A 13,872-nucleotide genomic window follows, 5' to 3' on the forward strand; every position below is an offset into this window, starting at 1 on the left:
TGGTTGATTGATTTGTGCCTTTGAGCTGTGTGCATTGATGTTTATGTCTTGGGTCTCTGTACAAAGCATTGGTCATCAGGGTTTTCTCTTCATAAATAAATGTGAATTGACTTGTTTTGAATAATTAATTATTCATTAGAGTAACTTTTCATGAAGAAATGTCAGAAATAGCAGTTTTCAGCCTCTCATAGTCAAGATTTCCATCTTTTCTCAGTTTTATATCACATTAACATGAATATCTTTTAGTTTTGGACTTGGAAGTAGACATTTAAACATCACATTGGACTTTGAGAAACTGGGATGGAAATTACCCATATTTTTCTGACATTTATTGACGCAACGTTCATCAGTATTCATCATTAAAAAATGTGTTAATCAATTCATTCATTACTAATCAGACTAGCAACAATGGCATACCTTTAGCGGGTTGTTGGTGCTGAATTCTCTCCACTTGGCCATCATCAGAGTCATCATCTTGGACACGGCAATTTTGGGGTTCTTTGATGCAATTAAAGGTCTAAGGACATAAAGGGTACATCAAATAAAGTGATCTATTTATGACTATGACTGTATAATGTAGCTGTGAATAACAAAGGTGTGTCCTCACCTGACAAACTGGCTGAAGGCCTTGTAGTTGGTGAGTGAGCTGTAGTCCTCCTGAGTGAAGACGTGCTCGATGTCCTTCATACCCCAGGTCTCCAGCAGCTGGATGGAGCTCTTAGGCTGAGGAGCAAAAGAGAGGTGAGTTTGGGAGGTCAGCCCTGGAGGAATGAACTTATCACAAGTCTGAGTCTCTACCTGACAATCGTCGTCATCATCCTCTTCTTCCTCTGGTTCCGGATCTTTGCGTTTGCTCTTGGAGCTGGAGGAGCCTCCCTTCTCCGCTGATGCCGCTCCTCCTCCTTTCTTCTTCTCTTTGGCCGAGCTGGAGCGCCTCTTCTTTTTCTTTCCTGGAGCGTAATCACTCCCTTCACTCTCCGACCGAACACCTGCCTCTCCCGCATCCATCTCTGCAGCTTCCACTCCCATCAGGGGCTCTGGGGAGCTGACGGGCAACTCCTGCGAAAACAAAGAGACACTGTGCATATTACAAAAAGACATAAAGACACTGGTGCGTGTACACTTTCCTATATTTTACAAATTAGAAATGTACATGCCATCCTTTCAATTTTATTTCTAGCGATAATTGTGCCACTAGATTGGGATTCGCAAACCTTATAAAATGTTCAATTACTTGATAGGCAATTATTAAAAACCAATAAATGTTTTTTAATCATTTTATGTAAAAAGTTTAAAGAGAGGAGAATTAGGAATCAAGAAAAGTTGTATAATGATAAATTGATTATCAAATAGTTCATTGAGTTGACAAAAAGTGGCAGATCTTTATCATATCGATGAGTACTTTTGGGTTTTAAACTCATACGTTTTTTCAGGGCATCGTTAATTAGGTACAGGTATGTAATATACAAACCCAATTAATGATTAATTGAGAAAATAATCAGCAGTTAATGAATGAACATACAAACAACTGTTTTGCTTCTTTTGTTAATAAAACGTTTGTCTGATATTTAGCAAAAAAATAATCCATCACTTTGTGCATGTCCAGGCAGATTTTGGTCCCTTATGGTTGTTTTTAAATTGTGCACCCTGAGATGTTACCCCACGAGGCCAGTGTGGAATCGTTTACCTTACTAAAATATCAAAAAATGGGGTCCACATAATTACATGCATAAATACAGAAATATGTGAAATATAGACAAAGTGGATAAGACAGGGCGCGTCAAGATTGTCATCTGAATTGCTTCTGAACAATGGGTGGAAGTTCCCCCGAGATTATGTGGGGCGTAACTGCACCTGTCCTAAATCCCACCTAGGTACTGCTTGCCTTCAGTATAAACACATAATCCTAACACTTCACGATCAGAATATATTCATTTGTCCCACAAAAGGGGAAATCTACATTGTTACAGCTAAAGTAAAAAGATAACAATGATAATGAAGGAACATGCACAAGATCTTAATAATAAAAATAGAAATTACAATTTACAAAATACATTTCAAATACCAGTAATAATATTTAATGGCGTGACTGTCACCTGCTTTATTCAAGACACTCCTAAGCCCTTGAAAACAATAAACATTGACAAAAACGTTGGGGTGAAGCACCTACAGCCATATTGAACATTTCCCATTCAAATGTGTAACACTGACCTCTCTGACCGGCCTCTGCCTCTTGCTGCTCCTGCTGCTCTTCTTCGCCTTCTTCTTCTTCTTGGACTTTGGGAGCTCCTCTACATCAGACACAACATCCTCCTCCTCACCTGTGTGTGGGGGGGAGAGACACCTGTCATTATTGAGAAAAATAAAAGCACGCGAACAGAAGCCCTGCTGCAGGCCACGGTGAACACACTCACACACACAGCTGACACGCGCACGGGCACGAGCTCTCAAATACCCGTGCACGCACGCACACACTCATCACGCTACAAACAGAACAGGTTGAAACTTGTATTTCCTCTGGTTTTAAAAACTTTGACAGCTCATACCCGCCCTCTTACACACACATGGGAGTGTTACAGAAGAGTTAACATATTGAAACTACTAACATTTGCTTTAGAAGTTGGCTAACTAGTCTCTAATGGCGAGTGACGGACTGGCTAGCCGAAGCTAACGTTAGCTTTGAGTCAGAGATGGACCTTCTTCTTCTCTTTCAGAATAGAAAAACAGCTCACCGTGAAGAAGCGAGGACTCCTCGGCGGCTCCGAAGTCCTCCCTCTCATCCTCGCTGCCCGACATGTTATGCAGCGATTTAATTTCACGTCTTGCTGGTCGGATTAATCCCTCCTAAACCTTGCTCCTCCGGTCCGCGAGGGAGGAGGGAAAATGACGTGGGACTGCCGGACCGGGGGTGTCCGGGCAGGAAGGGAGGGGGGCGGTGGGTGCTGAGAATAAATAATGAATAAATAAGAATTGCATTGGTTGCTAATCCTTTTTCCTCACATCTGATTACTCACATAACGTGTAATTGACCACCTGCAAAATAAGTTATCTATGCATTGACATGAGCAGGTATATCTGTCTCTGCAAAGGAGTGAGTGAAGTTCAAGTGTCATTATTCTCAAGTATGCAAATTCGCCCTGTCGAGTTATAAAGGAAAAGTTTAAGCAATGCAAAGCTCAGAAACTTACTGTATAGTGTGTGTGTGTGTGGGTTTAGTCCCGGGTCGAGGTGTGCTCTCTCTGTCTCGGTGCAGGAATCAATAGGTTGTTTGTGTTGTCATTTACAGCTCACTCATTAAGCCCCGGATGTTGTAACAATCAAATATTAAAAATGAAAATAAAGAGCCGTCAACGACCCAGAACACGTTGCTCTTCTCTCTCCCCCAGCCTTACAGGCACAGCTTAGCTAACATCCTCACTAACACACAAAGGGGGCAGACATCCCATAATAATCCCCCCCTCCCACACTCACAGGACTCTGCATAGTTACCTCGCAACGGACAGACCATAATACTCAGCCTACTGCCCCCACCTCCCCCCTCCTCTCAACCACGCGCACGTACGCACGTATCTACACTTCTGCACATGCATGCACGAGGCTCATTGCATGCATGCACTCCTTCCCCTTTTCCTATGACTAGTCCCAGCCCCCTTAGCAACCCCGTTGTCATGGTGACACCCCCCTTCTTCCCTGCCCGCCTCGACAGACCATAATACTCAAGCAGTACCAGCATGCATCCCATAATATACAACTCCTAAAAAGACATGAAAAAAAACCACACACACACACCAGTCACATGGTCTCCAGGGGAGCTCAAGTCCACCAGTGACAGACCATAATACTCACTGAGCATCCACCTGGGAGTGCCAAGAAGTCAAAGAGCCTTCACTTTGGTTGCTCCAAACTCAGACTGCAGGGAGCAGAACTGGATCAAATAATTTGATGATGCCTTCAATGCTTCTCGAGCTGTGGCCTTCTGTGATGTTATAACAGCGAGACTTCACCACATCATGAAGCTTTCCCTTTATCGTCAAGTCCTTTGAATGCACCGCAGGCCAACAGGTGTGAGAGTCCACCAGAGAAATGACTGGCAGGTGTACATCATACATAGTATCTGGATGTGCTGTGGTAGTGCAGGTCAATGGTGAGTAAATTCATTCATAAAACACACAAAATGCTGCCTTCAAGTTCAGTTCGGAGTAAAGAAGATGTTAGTTGCTGCACATTGGAGAAACAGTAAGAATGACTGAAAGTTTAATTCAGATTCAGACATCCTTTATTGATCCTACAGCGGTGAAAAGTATAGCTATACAGTCTATGGTTGCAGCAGCCAACAGTTCAAATGAAAGGCAAACATTACATAAGCTAACATATTATTTAAAGGGGTAAGAAGGTGTGTATTAAACTTTAATATCTGCATGGTTTACATAATACCACCATATACCATAATTCCAGGATCTGCTGAGGTGGGATGCAGGTCAAAGGTGTGCAAATGTAATCATTAAATGTACAAAATGTTGCCTTCAAGGTCAGTTTACAAAACTGAAAAGAAAAGAACATCGATACAACAGCAAAGGGACATTGCAGATTAAATGCACAGTTAAATAAGTAAGCTCACGTTAAACAAAGACGCAAACATACGTGGGATAAAATCTAAGATGTACATGCTTATGATAACGATCTTTATCTGCAAAAAAGTGTGTAAAATCATTCATAAAACACACAAAATGTTGCCTTCATGTTCAGTTTGTTTGAATAAGATTTGAGGTGCTGCACGTTGAAGACACATTAAATAAAGATGCAAAGCTACGTGTAATGAAATCAAACATATGTGTGGAACCACAAGACAGATGGCAGACAGGTTTACAATTTGCCAGTACCCTGATCTGCTGTGGGGGTTGACTGCAGGTCAAAGGTGAGTAAATTCATTCATAAAACACACAAAATGCTGCCTTCAAGTTCAGTATGCGTGAATAGGATGTTACATTGAAGGCACACCACATCAACTGCAGATGACAATTATACTCTTCAAAATAGTAAAATAAATGAACAAATCAATCACCCGTTAGAGGTCTGCTCGAGCTGCTCTGCTCAATTCTGGTGCTATAGCACATTGTATCAGGCACTAACTCTGTTTTTGTCTAAGTACTTAATGAGGGGATTATTCCTAATACACTACAAGAGTATACAGCACTGGTTCAAGGACAGAGGTTGTCATATGTAAATATTGTGTTTTTTGTGATTTGTGATATAATTGTCACATCTTGACTTTGTAAAATCTTTTAAAACTCAAACAAATAAATACATTAAAAAAAAGTGGTTGTTAATTTAGGCTCATCAGGGTGCATTTTGTACAGTGCTACCAATGTAAAAGAGATGAATGTGAAACAAGTCAAAATATGACTGCAGGCGGAAGCACTTGAAGGTAACACGTGAGTTAAATCTCTCAACACTGACTTGATGATACACAGTGTAAGAGGCACACTCAATTGACTGATTCTTTATCATGCGTTGTTTCTACAGCTAAACTGCATCACGTCTGCCAGTCGGACAGAGAAAACAGTGATCTGACTTTGTATGTATGACATTTATTTTAAGGGCAACATAGACCAACAGGTGTGCTTCATACCAGTTTCTTGATCTGAGGTTATGTGTTTGTCTAAAGTGCTAAAATAACATTTTAAAACACAGAAACTGATGGTTCTGGTTCTGTTTGGACTGGAAATAGAACTCCACATCTCAGACTGATCCAAGCAATAAATATGACTGTAAAAAGTTGGGTTTTTTCCTTTTTACCTCTCAATATTCTTGGCATTTTGGCCCCATATCAACTGGCAAAAATAAACATACAGTAATGTTGACCCATCTATTGTATTGCATCTATTAAAACTGTATAGGCTGCAACTGAACGCTTTCAAACACCACAAATGAACACAGGAACAGAAAACAACAATATGAAATCAAGATTAACAGAACGATTGACAAAGTCATGAAACATTGGAATGATTGGTCAAATAACAAAAAACTGTACCTCTGAGGTCTGCAAGGAGATGCATAACCTTTCCTACCACTGCTTCTTTTACAACTATGGCCGCTCTGCAATATTCCCACTGTACCGTGCATACAGATCGCATAGCAACAAAGGCCTATGTCTGGCCGTTGTCTGTTACTATCACTTGAATGCCCCTCACACACGCATGTATGCGCGTGCACGTACACTCACGTGCATCACCGTCACCAACACCTCCTCCCACTCCCTCTATCCCATATGCACTGCCATTTTTCCACCTCACACACCCTCCTCCAGCCCCCCAACACCACCATCATCCCATAATATTCATGGGTCGTCCATTCCCTCTGCCCCCTCCCCCCATGTGCACACAGCTCACCGCGCACTCTGCCACCCCCACTTCCCTGCCTGACAACACCACCGCCCGCCATCCCATAATATACGTGCACACGCTCCACACACACACACACACACACACACACACACACACACACACACACGCACACAGCAGTGCGTGCAGCTCTTTGTTGGCAGAGATGCCTGAGCAATGTGAGCGTGCTCATGCAAAAGCAGTCATGTTTCTGCCTGCTGACGATTATTTCATCCGCACTGCTGAGGCAGGTCGCCCTCAACTGCAGAGAGGTAACGAGGCAAAGGAAGGTGACAGTAAAAGGTGGGGGGGTCACATTTCTGTCTCATAATGACCTCGGGAGGAAATAGGTTAATGAGTCACAGTGAGGCATCAGCTCTGAGCGAGGCCCATCATCCATCGCACTGTGGTAAGGTCAGTGTAGAGTCGCCCCACCTCACAGCAGACTCTCTGAAAGTCTGCTGCTGCCTCCCACTGTAACAGAGTCATCGCCATGTGTATGTCATGCTGACGCTTTAACAAGCATCTCTTTACGCTCCGCAACCTGGCTACAGTCAATCAGTACAGGACAGTTTCAGCATGATACAATGTCCACAAAATGGGGGAAAGATAAAGATTTTAAAAAAAAGAGGGCAAGTTATTTACGAGAGAGGGGTGAAGGGATGAGCATAACAGAGGCGCCGGACATGACAGTGGCCAGCCCATCACCATGGCGTTGCTGTGGGAGACGGCGGAAGACGTCACTTGGAGAAACAGGGGACACAAAGGAGGGAATACGACATGAGGAGGACAAAAAAAGGAGGGAAGGGGCCTACAAGAAACCTGTCTTTGCAGATATAGACACAGGGAAGTTTGTGTGTGTGTGTGTGTGTGTGTGTGTGTGTGTGTGTGTGTGTGTGTGTGTGTGTGTGTGTGTGTGTGTGTGTGTGTGTGTGTGTGTGTGTGTGTGTGTGTGTGTGTGTGTGTGTGTGTGTGTGTGTGTGTGTGTGTGGGGTGATCAGTTACTCAGGAACTGGGTGTCAGAGGGTTCAGGTGAAATGGGCCACCAAATCCTGGACAGAGACCACATCAGAGTTTGCAGATGTCTTGTTCCAGTGCCGCACTGTCTCATCTGATTCAACAAAGGAGCCCTTAAAGGCAGTAAATACGTTTCATCAGGTGTGACAAGACCGTGGCACAACCTTTTTTTGTTTTACTTTATTGCCCCCTGAGAATCAAGAGAAATGTCTTTGAATTTATTAATTTATTTTACAGTATAGCTTATTATTTTAAAAGAAAATACATTTCTCTCATCCAAATCTGATTAGGCCTTACAACTAAATATCCATGAAATAAAATCAAAACATGTGCAACAGTTGTCCAAACTAAAACATAGTGTGTAGTATACTGAAGACCAACATAAATAAAAACACAGAAATGTGTTATTTTGTTCAGAAAACATGTCAAACTAAACTGCAGTGATAACCGTCGTGCTAGCTTAAACTTAATGGTACGATAGCAACAGCTAGCACTTATGCTCAAGCTTTTTTCCCATTTTGTCTTCGTTATCACTATGATTTTAATTGTATTTATCTGAGCTAATCTTTAGCTAACTGGGTTATTGTATACCGGACTAAGACGCAGAAGCTAAACATTAAAAAATAACGGAGAAAAGAGCCAGTTTTAGCTAGCTTGCTAAAAGCTAACTAGCCCACATTAGCAGAGTAGCAACACTGTCATCTCAGTAGCGTGAAACTTAGCATAGTGGATTTAATATTATTTTATAAATATAGCAAACAGTTCAAATGTTAGCCCTTCTTACATAAAGCTGGGTGTGTCATAAAGACACTTAGCACTAGTTTACGACTCTTCCAAATAAAAGAAACACACATTTATACAAAATTGAAAGTAGAGCAGCAACAAAGGGCAATGTAAGGCTACAGATTTAAAATGATAACATTGTGATGTTCCATGGTTGTCCTTTCTATACAGATATGGTTACTATTTTTGTATATGCTGTATGACTAATAAAACCTTGAAACCTAAATATATAGAAACAAAAGGAGGGGGAACTACCGAATAAATGGCAAAAAAGTGAACTTAAAGATAAAGATGAATAATGCAATACAGTCTAAATGTAATGCCACGTGATTCCTACTGCATACTTCAGGTTCCCTTCTTAACTACTATAACAGATTAATAATGTCATTTTCTTCCACAGTTTATGTGTCACAAACCTGCTTTGTTATTCTTTACTGCTTTTTCCTCACCCCGGTGTAACACCCATCCACTCTCTCCCTATGCCCTCTTTTCCCTCCTATCTCGTGATTTATTTGCCTCAGTTCCAATATTTGTCGGCAGTGTGTTTTCTTCCCCTTGTCTAAATGTCACCCCTTCTTCTAAGACAATATAGGGAGTGGGAGAGAGGGAGAACGAGAGGGCAAATGCGGGGGAGATAGAGGAAGGGGAGGTGGGGGGGACTCGTAAAATGAGCAACAAAGTTTGGGAAAATTAAACATTAGGTAAGACACTTTTTCACATGCATGTATACATATATTGAAGCAGAAATGCTGTGTCATAGTTTCTGGTGAGGATTTCTTACGGGGACTTCTTGGGGATCAATATTCCTGCACAGTTTTTCTAAAGAGAAAACAAAAGGCTTTAGTTTGTCTTCTCATAAAATGTTTCACAGCAGCAAATGCACCCCAATTAACATGCATGGATGGAAAACACACGGGACAAAGACACACATCTATTTGTGATAATCATTCAAAGTGCATTATCTAAAGTGCAGAGTCAGATTTTTACGTCTCATGCCAACGACGACACAATAGAAAGCATACTTACACTCTTAATACTTACGCAGTGCAACTATTATCCCACCCAAAGCCTCCTCCTCCCCTCCCTCGGCATCACTCCACACCCGGGATCACGCCTGTCCTCTCTCTCCCACCCTCATTCTCTACCTCCTTTATAACCCATCACTCCCATCTCCCTGACTCACTTATTCCTGCTGTTTCAACCTGTGGAGTGGACACATTTGTTTTCTGGAGACAAAACTCAGTTCTTGCTGACATAATGTTTTTGTAAAAATTGACTTTTACTAGCTCTTTTTTTGTTTTTGTTTTTCTTGCTGTAATTTCTACTGATATGTTCAATTAAATTGGACACGTGGACTTATTTTTGCCTCTGAAGGATGCTTGCAGTTTGTCAAACATTCCTGTGAGCATGCTTTTGCTGTCACAGAGAGCGCAAGGGAAGAAACTGATGCACAACTTTTCAGATTGAAATTGGGATTAAGTTTGAATTTGATCAACTTGTTTAAAAAAAAAAAAGGAGGATAACTGGATACCACTGGGCTATGAACTGGTAAGAATCAGCTACTTGTGGAACTAAATAAAATAATGTTTGTTGTGTTGTAAAGCTGCAGAAGCATGATCATAAGTTTAAAAATGAAATATTAATAATGCAATTTTGGATCATTGGAAGGTAAATGTAGAGTGATCAACTTTCGCATTTTGTCTCTAACCTGTGAAATTGTCATTTCAACAGATATGCGGGGATCATCCCCAAACTCTGCGGCAGATACATAAAGCAACACCACAAACAGACAGACAGACAGACGGATCACTGAGACTGTGGAGACGGACAGACAGACGGACAGTCTGATGCCAACTGTCTCCACTGTCAATCTCACGGCACCACTCCTCCTCCTGTTGCTATGGGCAACCCACCCCACCATGGCAACCAACTGGCTGTAAGTCTAGCGTGCGAGCGAGGAAGAGAAAGAGGGAGTTTGTTTGTCATGCTATAACTTTTAAAAGATGGTGACATGTCTCTAAATCTCTTTCAGTCGCTCCCCTCTCGTTCTTTGTCTCTCTCCTGGTGACCTTTTCTCTTTTCTCCCTCTCTGTGTCTTCCCCTTGTTTCTTTCCTCTCTAAAACTCTGCCCGGTCGTTACCTCTTCATCCTTTCTGTACCCTCCTTTCTCTTCTTCGTGCTCTTCCTCTCCCCCCCACCCTTTTTTTGCCTCATTATGAATCCTTTTTGCCCCCCTCTTGCCCTATAATTCCTTTTCCACACCTCACCACTCCCCCTCTTTGCGTCTCAGCTCCCTGGCGAGGCTGCCTCGCTCCAGGCCCGTGTCCGGTGCTGCTCCATGTGCCCGGCTGAGGGGGCTGACCCCGGGGCAGGTGGGGGTGTGCAGGGCGCGAGGGGAGGTCATGGAGTCCGTACGCAAGGCAGCCGAGATGGTCATAGAAGAGGTAAAGTCTCAGGGTTGATCAACAGATCCCCAAACTAGATACAAAATGAATTATACTAGGACAAAACTAAAAGTTGCCATCAAATCGGGGATGCACGATTGAATAAGTTTAGACTAAAGCACTCTTTCGTTTGAAAAAATGCACACTTGATCTTAAACTAAAGAATTATTATACAATCAAATGATCCCGGTCTCTTCTACAGAGTCTTATGGTTCATTAGTTATTAGTCATCTCACTACTCTGTATGTCACTCTTTAACTCAGTGCCAGCACCAGTTCAGGAATCGCCGCTGGAACTGTTCCACCACATCACGAGGGATCAACGTTTTTGGCAGAGTCATGAACCAAGGTATCTAAAAAATGAAATCGAATTACCTGCCAATGAATGAATACACCTCTAACCTGAAGACTAACTGCACGGTTTGGTTGCAGGGACTCGTGAGGCGGCCTTTGTGCACGCCCTGTCCTCTGCAGCAGTGGCAGTGGCGGTGACACGAGCCTGCACCCGCGGGGAGCTGGATAGGTGTGGCTGCGACAGGAAGGTCAGGGGGGTCAGCCCAGAGGGTGAGCTTGGATTCCTATGCATGTAAATGTAACTCTGTATCGACACACGGTGGGTTTCTATGGTTCAAATTCAAACTCAAGAATAGAGCTTTAATGTCCACATCTTAGACAGAGACAGCAGGTATTTTCCTATCAGCTGTCACGGTGCTGCAGACTCTTCATTTAACAGCCATCTTTTTATAAATGTACAGTTGGTTTATGATGGGATGCAATGGTATCAATTCCAATATCGCACAGTTACTGACTCAAGTATCTTGGTCAGTTATTAATGACATTGAGGCCAATCTAATCAAATCTATGCTTATATGCTATTTACATTAAACACTGGAATTTTAAATCCTGTTTAAGTTTTGACTTTGACTCTTTGTTCACAGCATTAAAAGTTTGAACCTGGATTAAAATGTCTGTAATCTAGAAGTTTGTTATAGTAATTAGCTGATGTTTGAGTTATATTCATTACATTTGTTACGTTTGTTGGGAAGTTAGAAAAGCAATTTTTAAGTAAAGAAAGTCTAGGTTTCGGTATCAGGAGAGAAAAAGTTGGATCAGTGCATTCCTATTTTTGAGTGTGCAAATATCCAAATCATCTCTGTCCCACCACAGGCTTCCAGTGGTCAGGCTGCAGTGACAACCTGTCCTACGGTGTGGCTTTCTCCCAAACATTTGTGGATGAACCAGAACGAGCCAAGGGGGTGTCAGCGGGGAGACCACTCATGAACCTCCACAACAACGAGGCAGGCAGAAAGGTTGGTGCTCCCAGCTCTATTGATGACATGTCACTTACTTTCCAATACTGTTTCATCGATGAGATTCAATCCTCTCTGCTTATTTTCCCCCTTCTCTCTTTCTCAGGCCATCCTTCACAACATGCAGGTGGAGTGTAAGTGTCATGGCGTCTCCGGCTCCTGTGAGTTGAGGACCTGCTGGAAGGTTATGCCTCCTTTCAGGCGCGTTGGTGTGGTGCTCAAGGAACGCTTTGATGGAGCCACAGAGGTATCAGACTACATGTGTTAAGCTGGTAACCACTTGTAGGATTCAAATGAGTTGAAGCAATACTCCATCAGCATCAGAGCTCCATTTCAGTAATCCTCAACAGGAATAGAAAAAAGAATTGAAGATACTTTTCTTTGATTTGCATGTGCAAAATCAGCTATTAGAAAAGGACACTTTAAGACATATTTGCATAAAGACAAGAAGCGGCATTAAAAGAGGAACCGGGTACTCGGTGAGGAGGACTGAATGCAAAGTTAAATAGAAATAAAAAAGGGTTAGCAATCTGACTTTATTACTGAAACTGAAGATTTTTAACACAACATTTACAAACTATTTTTCTTTGCAAAGTGGGCTCTGTAATTTCGCCCTGAAGGCAGTAAATGAAAGCTGTGATTAAAGGGATGATTGTTGATTTCTAACGTCATCGTCCTTTTTCCTTTAGGTCCGCCTGACCCGTATAGGATCCAGGACAGCCCTGCTCCCCCGCGACCCGCAGGTTAAACCCCCCGCTGCCAGAGACCTCCTGTACCTTGCCCCCTCTCCAGATTTCTGCCACCTCGACCCCGACAACGGTATCCCCGGCACTGCTGGTAGGAGGTGTAACGGTAAGATCAACGGCAAGGGGAAACGATCCTGAATTTATCATTGAAATGCAGGAGAATGATGCTACTCTCTATTGAATCAAACTCAGGAACCTCTCGTCTGGCACCGGATGGCTGTGAGCTGGTGTGCTGCGGGCCGGGCTACAGGGCGGGTCGAGCGGAGGTGGTGCAGCGCTGCTCCTGCAAGTTCTCCTGGTGCTGCTCCGTCCGCTGCCAGCAGTGCAAGAACACCGTCACCATCCACACCTGCCGAGTCTAAAAAACCCCCAAACAACACCGAGCGGAAAGACCTGAACAAACCACCCGACAGAAAAATCTGAACACAAGACGGGATAAGGACGAGATAGACAATAACACACCTAACACACCCTTTAGCACCAAATTATCCTAAAACTCTGGTCTTAATTTAACTCATTTTCGACTGAAGCTGTGCGGCTAAGTTGGAGGATTGTGTTGTAAAAGCTGCAAAGTTAGAGTACATGTAAAAAAGCAAATCGAAATAAGTAAACAAAACAGACATGCATGCACACACACTCAACTGTTAACCTCTCAACAAACTGACAAAGCTTTTAAAGCTGAACTTAACCACGACTAACCGGGAATCACTGCAGCGCTGTTCTTATCGTGTCATAGACTAGCAGGTCTCTGGACATTTACTGTATTTATGCCTTCTCCTCTCTTCTGGTTTATTTATTTGTATATCTTTAATTCAGCAGCATCTTAAATAACATCATAACTTCTACTTACAGAGTCTCAGAGTCTGTCTTGTGTTCGCCCTCTCCTTCATGTGAAACTCTTCTTTCTGCATGTTCCTGCACATGCAGTGCTTTTAGGGCTGTTCAAGAAACCTAATAAATACAGTAGTTTTATCCCAAAAAACACAATCTGTTTCTTGAGTTTCTAAAGATGTTGTTTCAGTTGATACATGCTTTGGGGTTCCTTTCCTGTAGTGTGTTATAAGTTTGTATGCATGTAAATGGTCTGCAAAGACAAGTATCCCTGTGTTCCCTCCAGAGGCACTTTCTGCCACCCCTGCCATTTGACTCCTTTGTTTACTTCTGTATCACAGTGACATCACTATGCAACAGTC

General features: G+C 42.6%; 2 protein-coding genes across 5 annotated transcripts in view; one reads left to right on the top strand and one right to left on the bottom strand.

Annotated features, from left to right (window-relative positions):
- The window catches only part of chd4b (chromodomain helicase DNA binding protein 4b), a 28,739-nt gene extending 25,323 nt beyond the window's left edge, over positions 1-3,416 (bottom strand). The window contains exons 1-6 of one of the 4 annotated variants that reach the window (XM_063878248.1): positions 3,189-3,415; positions 2,733-2,942; positions 2,212-2,321; positions 799-1,059; positions 608-723; positions 418-517 (exon numbers count right to left, since the gene is read on the bottom strand). In XM_063878248.1, the coding sequence (XP_063734318.1) occupies positions 418-517; positions 608-723; positions 799-1,059; positions 2,212-2,321; positions 2,733-2,796 (651 nt within the window). In that variant the 5' untranslated portion in view covers positions 2,797-2,942; positions 3,189-3,415. Of the gene's footprint in view, positions 1-417; positions 518-607; positions 1,060-2,211; positions 2,322-2,732; positions 2,943-3,188 lie in introns of all 4 variants that reach the window. The other 3 variants (XM_063878245.1, XM_063878246.1, XM_063878244.1) reach the window with 3 other exon arrangements.
- A 6,611-nt stretch (positions 3,417-10,027) lies between these two features.
- wnt4b (wingless-type MMTV integration site family, member 4b) lies at positions 10,028-13,568 on the top strand. The gene is made up of 8 exons (XM_063878366.1): positions 10,028-10,116; positions 10,471-10,624; positions 10,888-10,972; positions 11,056-11,187; positions 11,791-11,933; positions 12,040-12,180; positions 12,623-12,785; positions 12,872-13,568. The coding sequence occupies exons 1-8, from the start codon at positions 10,028-10,030 to the stop codon at positions 13,039-13,041; spliced, it is 1,077 nt and encodes a 358-aa protein (XP_063734436.1). The 3' UTR covers positions 13,042-13,568.
- The last annotated feature ends 304 nt before the right edge of the window (positions 13,569-13,872 follow it).

The sequence above is a fragment of the Eleginops maclovinus genome, chromosome 3, assembly GCF_036324505.1.
Source record: "Eleginops maclovinus isolate JMC-PN-2008 ecotype Puerto Natales chromosome 3, JC_Emac_rtc_rv5, whole genome shotgun sequence".
NCBI lineage: Eukaryota > Metazoa > Chordata > Actinopteri > Perciformes > Eleginopidae > Eleginops > Eleginops maclovinus.